The 12504-nt window shown below is 50.2% G+C and overlaps 1 protein-coding gene across 3 annotated transcripts in view; it reads left to right on the forward strand.

Moving 5' to 3' along the window:
- Positions 1 to 339: 339 nt before the first annotated feature.
- The window catches only part of ccdc88ab (coiled-coil domain containing 88Ab), an 81166-nt gene continuing 69001 nt past the window's right edge, over positions 340 to 12504 (forward strand). For all 3 annotated transcript variants that reach the window (XM_061228861.1, XM_061228860.1, XM_061228858.1), the window contains exons 1-3: positions 340 to 1205; positions 1315 to 1415; positions 10422 to 10530. In XM_061228861.1, the coding sequence (XP_061084845.1) occupies positions 1143 to 1205; positions 1315 to 1415; positions 10422 to 10530 (273 nt within the window). In that variant the 5' untranslated portion in view covers positions 340 to 1142. The remainder of the gene's footprint in view (positions 1206 to 1314; positions 1416 to 10421; positions 10531 to 12504) is intronic.

The following is a 12504-nucleotide window of genomic DNA, read 5'->3' on the forward strand; positions in this document are numbered from 1 at the left end:
AATAATAAGCGTTACATTCAGTTTTTCGGTCCCATAAGAAATACAAAGCTTAAAAAAAACGAAGCTAGCAAATAAGCAGCCACTGTCCACACGTTTTATATGAGATGGGGAAGTTATTTCTTCACCACGCCGCGAATACATTCGGAGAATCGTGGCGGAGATCACGTCAAAGGGAACTATTTTCTTGCTTCGGGTTTTAAGCGCAATATAGTTATATTTGGCGGAGGCATACGCGGGTAGAATCATTGCCCTGAGGGGTTTGAGGCAGCGCTGGGTGGAGAAAAGGCGGTACTTCGGCTCCACGGCTTTCCCTGTCTATACAGCCGTTAGTGACTTGGCGGCCGGGTTGAGCGGCGAAGGATGTAAGCATTCCTGTGGAATCATTATTATAGTTAGCTAGCAGCAGTCCGGGCCGGAGTGACTGTACGCACAATTTCATATGAACAAAACGTTTACCTAGCTAGCTAATAGTGTGGACGAGTCGACTTGTGCGTAAATCTGGGGATTTTCGCAATGGAATGAAATAGCCATCTATTTTTCTCTTTTTGGATATGAAAAAGGATTCTTCCATTTTTTTCTGAGGAAAAACTCAATTTAGCCTATTGATCCGGTCTTTTGTATATTCAATATTAGGAAGCATTGTGCTACAGTCCAAGGGAGACGTGCGAATTAATTGCGGTGTTCTGTTGAATTAATGTCATTTCTCTCTCGTTAGTTGGCACGCTCACTGGCTGTGTGTGGCTTCTGGCAAGCGTTAGCTCGGTAGTAGACGGGGGGAAAAAAGAGATTTTTGAACAATGCGAAATCCAGCGACTGCATTCCCTGGTTCGTGTCAAGAAATGTAGGAGCTAGGTAGGAGATCGCTATCTTGCTAGATAGCTAACGTTGACGAATAACCTAGCGCCCCTTATTGCCGTCCTTTACCTCAAACGTTATACTGGATTTCAAGAAATATTTGGATTTACAATCGGATATGAGTGTCTGTAACAAAAAATCATTCAACTGCACGAGCAGCGCCACTTAAAGGTCATCATATTTACTGGGCAGAAAAGGGAAATAATCTAAAACCAAAGGATATACCATTTTTTCTTTACATTTCTTGGATAATTAGCCATCTCCGGCTAGCTGACAATCTACCCAAAATGGAATGCGAAGTATTCACCCCTTTGCTGGAGCAATTCATGCTAACGCCGTTGGTTACTTGGGTAAGCGCAATACATTACCATTATTTGATTGAGATTGGTCATTTAAATACTAATAGTTAGCTAATGTCACGTTCATACAATTAATGTTGCTGTCTTTCTTTCCCCGTAGGTAAAGACATTCGGCCAATCTTTTGGAAAAGGTGGCAACAAACTTTCGGAATACGTTGACCTAGTGGACGGCATATATTTAAATGAGATCATGCTCCAGATGTAAGTAACAAGCGGCTGCCATTAATGGCTCACACCGGCACGTCGCCTATCTTTAATTATACCGCAGCGCACTAGGTCACCGCTTCACGTTCGCTATACACTGACGTGTAAACCTCCTTAAACTGCACTGTACACCGCACACAGACAACGCGATGTAGCCTAACTATCATAGACAGCTCTCTAGCTTCAGTGGTAGCAGCATATATTGTAATTGCAGGGGCTGGTCTCCACGAATAGCCCACGATGGTCTGCACGGATAGTCTACCTCAAGATAGGAAAGCGTGCATGCTTTCCGTGACGACTCCCCATGCGATTGATCTGACTAATAGCCCAGGCTTCTGATAAATATTTTAAGGTTAGCCAGTTAGTTAACGGACCAGCTTAGACGACAGATTCATTTAACTGGCGCCAATACGTCGCCTTTTATTCAGATCAGTTATACAGTCACCTTTTCACTTAAATCTGGTATCACAGAAACCCCGACTGGACCGAGTCGGTCGCACAGTTAGCCGTGAACGCGAAGTGTCATCTGTAGGCTCCCCCGCCCTCTCTCTCTATTGTCCGGGTTCACGCCCATCATTCGCACCCGTTTTTGTGGTTCTTTTCCCGTCTCCAATCAGACTACCATGGGCGCAAAAACACTTTTGGGTTCCTTTTCGGTTCTTCCCTTCTGGAGGTGAACCTACCAAACCCGCTCAATGACTCGAGAAAGCGTGGGGTTGTACTCTTGCTTGCTATGTCGTCAATGTTCTTATCCAGTTCATTTTTTTAACACCCCTAGTTGGCTACAAATAAGTGCAGTTAACAGCTTCATACGTAGACTATTGATTGATTTTTAATTAGTCTGGAATTAGTGGGGTGCTGGAATTGTTTGGACTTTTAACAAAAGCAAAAAAAGTGCTTTGAACCGTAAAGCTGAACAAATCCGTTTATGCGCAGAATGTGGTGCCAAGGTCAATGGATTTAACTAGCTAAATAACGAATTGAATGCTGTTATTGTCGCCGTTATAGCTACGCCGCTAGTTAGGGCGCAACAGAGGCGGTGATTGTGTTTGCGCAGGCGAGATGTAAATATCCCGGCGTGAAAGGCGGCTGTCAGGATGACAGCTGCGTCGGACTGCTTTGACTCCTCACAATGCGAGCTCCTGTAGCGGACTACCAGCCTCTCTCGGCACCGGCGCTTCGGTTCCTTTGCCAGAAAAGACCATTCTTAAAGTGACAGTTCACGTTCTGGTGTTTGAATGTGTATATATATATATATATTATTCCAGCCAGGTCAGTTTTTCTGTGAAATTGTACGTTTCTGATGACCAACCCCCTTCACAGTGGCAGGGCCTGGGCCAGGTGTATCCAGGTGTGGGTGCAGGTTTTGCGTTTTTTAGCCCAGCACCACAACACCTGATTCAACTACTTAATCAGTCACGGTCCACAATCAAGACCTTGATAAATAGAACCAGGTGTCGTTGTGCTGGGCTATAACAAAAACCTGCACCCACACTGGCCGGCCCTTTTTGGGTAAAATTGAACACCCCATCCCTTGGCGTAGTGCATTCTGGGGTTTGTAGTTTAAAGCACTCAAAGAGGAGAGTTTCCTGGTGTTGGTGTTGGTCTGCTGCTTGTTTCTGGGTGATGGAGGCGACGGGTAGTTTCTCTGACTGCTGCAGGTCCCCGGGGGGGGGGGGGGGGGGGGGACAGCTGCGTGCCGCGGCGGGTTTTGGGCGGCAGGTGACGGGGGGGACGGGGGGGACGGGGGGGGACGGGGGGACCGGGCAGCTGTTGGGGTTCAGGAACACGGCGTTCCCAGCTCACGGCAGGAGCGGCATTCCCAAACAGAGCTGCAGTCCGGGCCTGGAGCTGAACCCCCCATACGCTCGCTTTCTGATCCAGGGGACCCCCCCGCCCATCCAGGGGCCCCACCCAGCCTCACTGGGGAACCCACCCAGCCTCACTGGCAACCAGGGGATCCCCATCATGAGTTAAAGGCCCACACGTATATTTTGTGTTTTGGTGGAAGTATGCGTATTTTAGGGGCCTAACTGCTGTTTCTTCCAGGCTGTTTGTACGACGATTTCCCGCGTGACAGGGCGTGTGTGTTTCTTGCGTAATTATCGGATGAGTTGCTAAACGTCAACACAGGGAGCAGACCGCCGATGTCTGTCAATTTTCCGCTGCCGATCGATATTCTCTCGCACGGCGGCACGTTTTCTTCCCCCCCGGAGCCAGAGGCTGCGGCTCTGCCCCCCCCTCCTCATGCATCGGCGGTTAAATGGAGAACTCCGCCTTAAAGAGGCGTTTCACCGGCGTCTCCGTCACACCGCCGGCGTCTCCGTCACACCGCCGGCGTCTCCGTCACACCGCTGCTCCGCCGGCTGCTCCGGCGCGTCTCTAGCGGAAGTGAATAGCCGCCGCTGATTGGCGGGGGAGGGGAGCCCGTCCCGGCCTTTATGGGGCGCTCCGGGCGGCGCTGATGGGCTGTCATCGCGAGGCGCTCACGCACGTGCTCCGTATCGACCGCCGCTGGGCCCGGGGAGCGGAGCCTCCAGACAGGCCGGGAGATGATGATGATGATGATGGTGATGATGAAGAGGCCCGGCTGCCGGCAGCCGAACGAGTCTGCGATTGGGTATTCCTCACCGTCAGGCTCAGGGAAAGGGCCTTTATCCGACGCGGAGCTCAGGGAGAGAAGCGGGAACGTCGAGCACAAGGAAGAGGCTTCACTCCGACAATCCGACGGTGATGAAGAGGAATGGGAGCTCGATGTTTCTTTTATTTATTTTATTTTTAACTGTTTTATTTATGGTTCGGCCAGGAGTGGTGGATCTGTGAGTGCTTGCAGTGGCCACTGGAAGACAGAGCGTGCGGTAGGCAGAGGGTGCCCCCTGTGTGATGGGGAGTAAGCCCCCCAGGATTGAGGAGCGCTTGGGGAAGGGGGTGCAGGGTTAGGGTTAGCCCTGATCTGCCTCTCTCCAGGCCTTCAGCCCGCTATCAGCTTTCAGGCAGCAGAGATGTTGGTCAGTGTGTCAGGATTGAAAGACCTCTCTGTTGGAGCCTGGGCCTCTGTTTGTCCACAGTGTTTTATTACTGCCTCTGGAGGGAGGGAGAGAGAGAGGGAAGGAGAGAAATAGAGTGGGGAGAGAGAGGGTAGGAGGGAGGGAGAGAGGGAGAGTGGGAGAGAGAGCTAGAGAGAGGGAGGGAGAGAGGGAGGGAGGGAGGGAGAGAGATGGTGGGAGAGGGAGGGAGAGAGAATGAAAAGGCAGTATTTACTGCAGCTCCATGGCTATAAAATCACGGCTTCTGGAAACGTTGGAATTTCCGCTCTGCTGCGTCTTCGGGGGAACTTCAGAATTCAGCATTCCTTCCAATTCTCCCATTATAGAGAACTCCCCCGGCTGCAGCCCTGCGGAGGGGCCGGCTGTGTCGTCCCGATCCCAGGACGCAGACGGGATCTAAGATTGATCCTCAAATAATGGCCTGCTGAACCCTCCAGCCGACCGGGGGACACGCCGTTTTTTACCCAGAATCCCAGCTGTCATGTGCTGAAAATATCCCTCTCTCCTTTCCTCCACTCCGCAACCCCCCCCCCCCCCCCCGGTACTGTAGAAGAAGAACCTTTCCCTCAGATTGTGGAGGAAAGGCCCACTGCGATAAGGCACTCTATTCTACGCAGCATGGGGAGAAACGCATCAACACGCTGCGGTCTCTGACACAAAGCACCCAGCTCTGATATATGCAGTCCGTGATTTACGTCAAAAACTACGCACTTGGCACATTCTATGTTGTTTTAACCGTGTACATATTCTTCCTGTTCCTGCTGAATCAACTCATCAGCAAGACATTGTTATCATACAGCTGGGCATAACGACTTCATCTGACTGCTGACGAACAAACAGACAATGCCTCCAGACAGGAGGAGGAGATGAGAGGAGGAAAGGAAGAGTATAGAGACGCACACAATCTCGTTCTCTCTCTCCCGCCCTCCTCTCTCTCCGGGGGAACGGTGTAAAGCCCCAGGACTTTAGCTAAAGTCCCACAGCTGTTCCCTCTCAAAATGGCCGCTGAGCGTGTCACTGAGGTGCAGGAGCTGCTTAATGGAGACATCCTGCCTGCAACGGGCTCTTCTGTGTTTACTCCATAAACAAACTCGAGCCCAGAACTCGACTGTAACTCCTGGCAGGGACCCCCACCTCGTGTTTTGACAGACCGGCACCCCCCCCCCCCCCCTCCCCCCCGTCGAGGTGTAAGTGGCATGCCTCGCATTCCTAGCAGGGTCCGTGTGCGTACACGTCGGATTCCCCAAACGCCATCCCCCCGTCCCGCAAGATCAAAGGCCCTAATCCACGTCTGCGTGCATGCGGGAGGAGAGGAGAGGGGAGGGGAGGAGAGGGGAGAGGGGAGAGGGGAGAGGGGAGGGACTGCCCCCCCAACACGCTCTCATTCCCAGGGCTCTTCAGCTGTTCTGGGACGCGCCTCCCCACCCAGACCACGATGTGACAGGAGGGAAACGCCCCCGTCACCACGGCTACCTGACTGGGGCTGACTCGCGCGCGGACGGATGAAGCGCTATATCTGTCTCCGTGGAAACGCCAGCCCCGCCCCGATGCGTTAGCGTTGTGCAGTCTCTCACACAGACACACACACACACACACACACACACACACACACACGCACACGCATACACGCAGTACCCTCTCGCACACACACACACACACACAGACACACACACACACACACACACACATACACGCAGTACCCTCTCGCACACACACACACACAGACACAAACACACACACACACGCATACACGCAGTACCCTCTCGCACACACACACACACAGACACACACACACACACACGCACACACACACACACACACGCACACGTATACACGCAGTACCCTCTCGCACACACACACACACACACACACACACACAGACCCAGAACACAGACACACAGTGATACAGAGCTGCTGTCTTAATTAGCACCTGAAAGAGCCTCTCTTTATGACTTTAAAACCAGCTCTGTGCATTACAGGATTACACTCCCCCCCCCGGTATTTAATTAAGGGGGTTAAGTCGATCCCCCACCGCGCTCTCACAGAGCCCTGTGCTGCGAGGGGGGGTCGGGGGGGGGGAGCGCCTCCATTCAAAAGGAATGTCCTGCATTTTGCAAGACTATGTGTGTGAGTGTATGAGTGTATGAGTGTATGAGTGTATGAGTGTGTGAGTGTGTGAGTGTGTGAGCCACAGTCTGTGGGCCAGGAGCTTGACTCCATCTTTGTTAATTAGTTAATGAATTTGTCTCAGTCATTAACTGGCTATGCGAGAAGGCCCAAGCCGAAAGCCAGTTTCCATTCAGATTTTCATTCGTTAGTTTCAGGATAGATGAAAATGTGATTCTGCCTGTGTGCTTCTGATGGGAAAGCCTCTGTTGTTGCTCTGCGCTGAACCTGCAGTGCTGTACGGTCGTCTACCCCGTGATGCATCAGTCTAACTCTGGGTTGTTTAGTCTGTCTCTTCAGCAGCCTGGCAGTGGGCCTGGTTTTAGAGTAGGGGCAGAGGGCAGAGGGCTGAGGGCTGATGGAGAGGAGTAACTGTCCCGCCGGCTCCTGTTGGGGTTTCTGGGACAGCGGCAACGGCAGAGGCCGCGATAATGGCGAGGCGCGTTTGAAACGGGACGTCTCCGTGTGGAGCTTTTGGTTGGTGGATTTGTTGTGCAAATCTGTGTGGATGCAGGCGTGCACTTGCACATACAGGGGTGACATGGCTACAGGGGCGACATGGCTCAGGCAGTAAGAGCAGCCGTCTGGCAGTCGGAGGGTTGCCGGTTCGATCCCCCGCCCGGGCTGTGTCGAAGTGTCCCTGAGCAAGACACCTAACCCCCAAATGCTCCTGACGAGCTGGTCAGCACCTTGCATGGCAGCCAATCGCCGTTGGTGTGTGAGTGTGTGTATGAATGGGTGAATGAGAAGCATCAATTGTACAGCGCTTTGGATAAAGGCGCTATATAAATGCCAACCATTTACCATTTACCATTCACATGCAGGAACAGAAATTCCAAGTCCATGTATTATTATAATTATTTTCAGTCCCTCAAAAATTCACAGTGCACAGGGCTCTCTCTCTGCCCAGAGTCTGGTCTCTCTCCACAGGGCCTGGTCTCTCTCTCTCTCTCCTCTCTGTGCTAGACTGGTCTCTCTCTCTCGCTCTGTGCTAGACTGGTCTCTCTCCTCTCTGTGCTAGACTGGTCTCTCTCCTCTCTGTTCGACTGGGCTGTCAGTGCAGTACCATGTGGATGTAGAGTCAGATGTGCTCCATTGCAGAATTAGGTCAGAGCCTCACCAAACACAGGCCATCTGTGCTTTTAAGGGTGTGTGTGTGTGGGCATGTATAAGCGCGCGTGTGGGGGTATGTATAAGTGTGTGTGTGTGTGGGTGTGAGTGCGTGTGCATGCGTGTGTGTGCGTGCGTGTGTGTGCGTGTGTGTGTGTGTGTGTGTGTGAGTGAGTGAGTGAGTGAGTGAGTGAGTGAGTGAGTGAGTGAGTGAGTGTGTGTGTGTGTGTGCGTGTGTGTGTGTGTGCGTGTGTGTGTGTGCGTGCGTGCGCGTGTGTGTGTGTGTGCGTGTGTGTGTGTGTGAGTGAGTGAGTGTGTGTGTGTGTGTGTGTGCGTGTGTGTGAGAGTGTGTGTGAGTGAGTGAGTGAGTGTGTGTGTGTGTGTGTGTGTGTGTGTGTGTGTGTGAGTGTGTGTGTGTGTGTGTGTGTGTGTGTGTGTGTGTGTGTGTGAGTGTGAGTGCGTGTGCATGCGTGTGTGTGAGTGTGAGTGCGTGTGCGTGTGTGTGTGTGTGTGAGTGCGTGCGTGCGTGTGCGTGCGTGTGTGTGTGTGTGTGTAGTTTCTATGTGTGTTTTCGCCGCTGCATGTTTTCGCACCGGATTTCTCTTTGAGCATCGTGAGGGAAAATGACATAGTGAGGCAGATTTTCTCCAAAGATCCTCTTCACTGCTAATCCCAGAGTCCTGAGCTCAGCCAGATGAGCCCCCCCCCCCCCCCCCCCCCCAGGCTGTCATGTTGTCAGTCCACAGAAATGCAGCGATGTTCGTTCCTGTTCGTTCCAGTTCTGTTCAGTTCTGTACGATGGACTAAATTATTCGTCCATTTCTAGTTCTGTGGTTTTCAGGAATGAAACTGGAAGCTCCAGATTTGCTTAAAAGGAGTTGAATCCATGCAGTCGTTTTTTTATTTATATGGTAATTTTTATATTGGGTCACATTTATTCACCTGCAGAATTTTAACTTGGAACTGAGAGGAGAAACGATATGAATAATTTATGGGAAGATTATTCCAATAATAATAACAGCCTAATACAATCCTGACACAATACTCCCATACAGCAATGCAGTCCTGCTGAACAAGGTAACAGTGATCTAATTGTGCTTGTAGTAGCTCATGGATTCAAATGTGCAGTACTTTCAAAATGTAGTAATTGCATTACTAAATATATGTGCTAATATGTTTTCAGATTTGAACGTCACACTAAATGTTAAAAAGTGCTGTGTAGGCAAACATTTCAGCCAACATTCATTCACAAGAATACCAATGTTCTACTGGCCTAATGTGCAAATTATTTATGACACAAGAAACACACTGGAGTAGAACAGTGGTGATTAATGTTCCTACGTGAGAACGAAGGTGTTAGCCCTCCCGTTAACAGTCCTCTGAAGATCAATGCCCTTTAGACCGAGCGAGACGTCTCAGGGTCGAATCGGTGTTTGAGGGCTGCAGTGTGTGTCATGCGTTCGAGAGACCTCTCACACACACTGATAGAGAGACGGTGCTTCTGATAACATCAGCGATCGTGTGTTTACGCTGCTCGCTCCTCTCTAACCCTGAGGAGGAAAACGCTCTCTTGATTGTTTCAGTAAAAACAAGGGCCTGGTCTCTCCAGGACCTGATCAATCGATGTAATCAGGTAAAAAGCAAACAGGACCATTAGATGCATGTGAAAGCCATAAAAACTGAAGAAGTGAGTGTTTTAGCCTTAGATGGATAAACTGTAGATATAAACGAAAACTTGTGCTATGAGATTTGCATTGGATATATTAAGACTTTTGTTTAAGCATTTTAAAAACGCTTTTATCCAAAGCGACTTACAGTTGACTTACAGACAGTCCCCCCTGGAGCAGTGTGGGGTTAAGGGCCTTGCTCAAGGGCCCAGCAGCTGTGCCGATCTTATTGTGGCTACACCCGGGATCGAACCACAAACCTTCCAGGTCCCAATCAAGCATCAGCTAAATATAACTGCTTATAGTAATAATGATAATAATGTGAGGTTTCTCGTGCCGTTCAGTCCCTGCAGAGGCCCTGTAGGTCCTCCTGAATCCGTGTGAGAAGAACCAGAATAAAGCTCCAGAACAGAAGGACTGATTTTTGAAAAATAGTTCAAGGTTATCTTTTTATTTCATTTCTGAATAGTGGGCAAAGACAATTAATTAGGCTCCTCTCCTTTCGAGCCTCAGCTCGTACGTGATTGGTGCTTTAGTGTTTTCTGAACGTCCGATTGGCTCACGGATTCCCGCCAGAGTCTTTGGGACCCTATAAATATCACAGCATTTAGTTTTTTAGGGAATGTCTGCAAAAGCGTGCGTGAGGGAGGATATTTGCATTGAGGCACTCGCTCCCTACCCCCATAGCCTCGGGGTTGAGTTTGAGAACCTTCATTTACACAATGCGTTAGCACGTTACCACACCACCGCTGACGTGCTACAGGCTACACGAACGACATTCCAGCCTAAACCCGAGTCACTTCGTTTTGCTTCTTATTTCACACTTTTCCCTTGAATGTGTTTGGTCCACCGTGTACCTGCAAGAGTTTTTAATGCGATGCCTTGTACACATAATAATGGTGCATTTCACACTTTGTTTTGCCAAGCTTTAAGGACTCTGCAGTGCAAGCGAAAGCCGTGCGCAATAATAATGTTGTAACGTGTTTAAATTCATGTTCTGTTCCCCTTCGCAGAAATCCCAAAGCTACCGTTCAGAGAACCAACAAGAAGGTGAACAATGACTCCACTCTGCGGATACAGAACCTCTCCATTCTGATTCGCCAGATCAAGTCCTACTACCAGGTGAGCGTGCGGCAAGCCTGCAAATAATTTAAACGATTTTTAGCATTTAGTCGGGTTTGTTCCGTTTTCTCTGAACCCTTTCCTCTTTGCGGGTAATTGGGTCGGGTTGAGCGTTTTCAGCGCAGCGTTTTTTTTTAAAACTACGAGTTCGTATTATTGCAATGAGCACTGAGGGCTCTGGGAACCATGGCGATGTAATGAGCGTAACCATGGCGAGCAGCGTTGGCGGTGACGTGTGCCGCTGTGTTTACAGAAAACAGAGAGGCCTGTGGGATGCGTGTGGTGCTGTCATTCCTCCTCGGACAGAGCTGTCAATCATCCAGTTCAGTGGTGGGAAAAGGCGAGCACTGCTGGGCTGAACGGCCTCATCGCTATGTTATGACATCTTATGTTATCCACAGCATGGAATAGGGATTGTAATATGCGTATGACGGTACCCGTTGTTTCCCACCATCTTTATTCTTGAAATTGTTCGGGACAGTGTGTGCCATATTCACAAGATTGTGAATTTGTGAAAAAGGGGAAAATGTTTCAGGATTGTGTTTGCAGCTCGGCCCTCCCAGTAGTATAGGCAGGAATTGATTTCCACACTAACGGCCTGCCCCACAAACAGACCTCAGATGCCTGCTTAATCCGACAGAGGCATGACTAACATATTCCATGTTGGAGGTGACGTACTTGCTTAATGAAAGGCAGTGGTGGTGGCACTCCGGCTTCCTCTGCAGAATCCCCACAGTGCATCACGGGTGGTCCCCGGGTTCGTTTTAGACCTGATGGTGTTCATATGGCGTGTGTAAGTTTGCATTCGGGGACACACCGAAGGTCTTCAGATGTTGTGTGTGTGTGTGTGTCTATTAGAGGATTTTCAGATTTTATATGGTGCTTTACCTTTTTTTTTTTTTGTGTGTGTGCAGTATTGCCAACTACAAATGTTACATTTCAGCAAATCAAAGCTCTTCTGCATTATTGATGCGGTTTAATCTGTTTATGGGATGCTGTTAAGAGCAGCGTACTGACTGGTGCGTGTGTCCTTTCGCTGAGAGGCATTTTCTGAAGCAGCACAGCTTCCATCACTGCTGAAACGGCCTGGTGATGATCCCAGCTCCTACACGCTGCTTCCCCACACTGCTTCCCCACACTGTGTGAATGTACACAGCAGAAAACACCATCCCTCCGCCAGCCAAATACTCTGTGTGAGATCAGGGCTGATGGAGTACATCAGACGACAGCCTTCACGCGGCCTCTCCTGTGAGTAGTGAGAAATGGTGCGAGACCAACTCATGAAACTAATGTCGCCAAAGAATCGTCGAGCTGGCGGACCAAGGTACAAGCCGAGGTCAAGACCAAGGCAGAGAACGTCCTCGCCAGGACGGGCGGACACCCCCACCGTCGAAAACCAAGGTCTGTCGGTGCTCCAACTCAACGTCGAGGGCCTTACCATCGCCAAACTCGAAGTCATCAGGCATCTTGCCGATTCCAACAAAGTGGCAGCTATTCTCCTGCAAGAGACACACTGGGTTTCTGACGACAACCTCAAACTGCCTGGGTTCTTCCTCACCGGATCCATCCACAGCAAGAAGCATGGAATGGCAACCTTTGTCCGGGAAGGATTGAGCTGGTCAGCCACCAGTCAATCTCCACCCGGCTGCAACATTGAGTGGCTGGTCACCAAAATCCAAGAAACATCTGTTGTGAATGTATACAAGCCCCCACCAACTGTGCTGACTGTATCATCACTACCATCTGTGACTCCTCCCGCCATCTATGCAGGTGACTTCAATTGCCAACATACAGATTGGGGTTACAACCACACATCACAGGATGGGGAAGCGCTGAGTGAGTGGGCTTCTAACGCTGAGGCACTGCTGCTCTTCGACCCAAAGGAGCCCCCAAGCTTCTTTTCTGCACGCTGGAACTCTCACACCAACCCAGACCTGGCCTTTGCCGTATGCCGCAGTAACGACCTGAAACCGG

The sequence above is a fragment of the Conger conger genome, chromosome 18 (genome assembly GCF_963514075.1).
Source record: "Conger conger chromosome 18, fConCon1.1, whole genome shotgun sequence".
Classification (NCBI taxonomy): domain Eukaryota; kingdom Metazoa; phylum Chordata; class Actinopteri; order Anguilliformes; family Congridae; genus Conger; species Conger conger.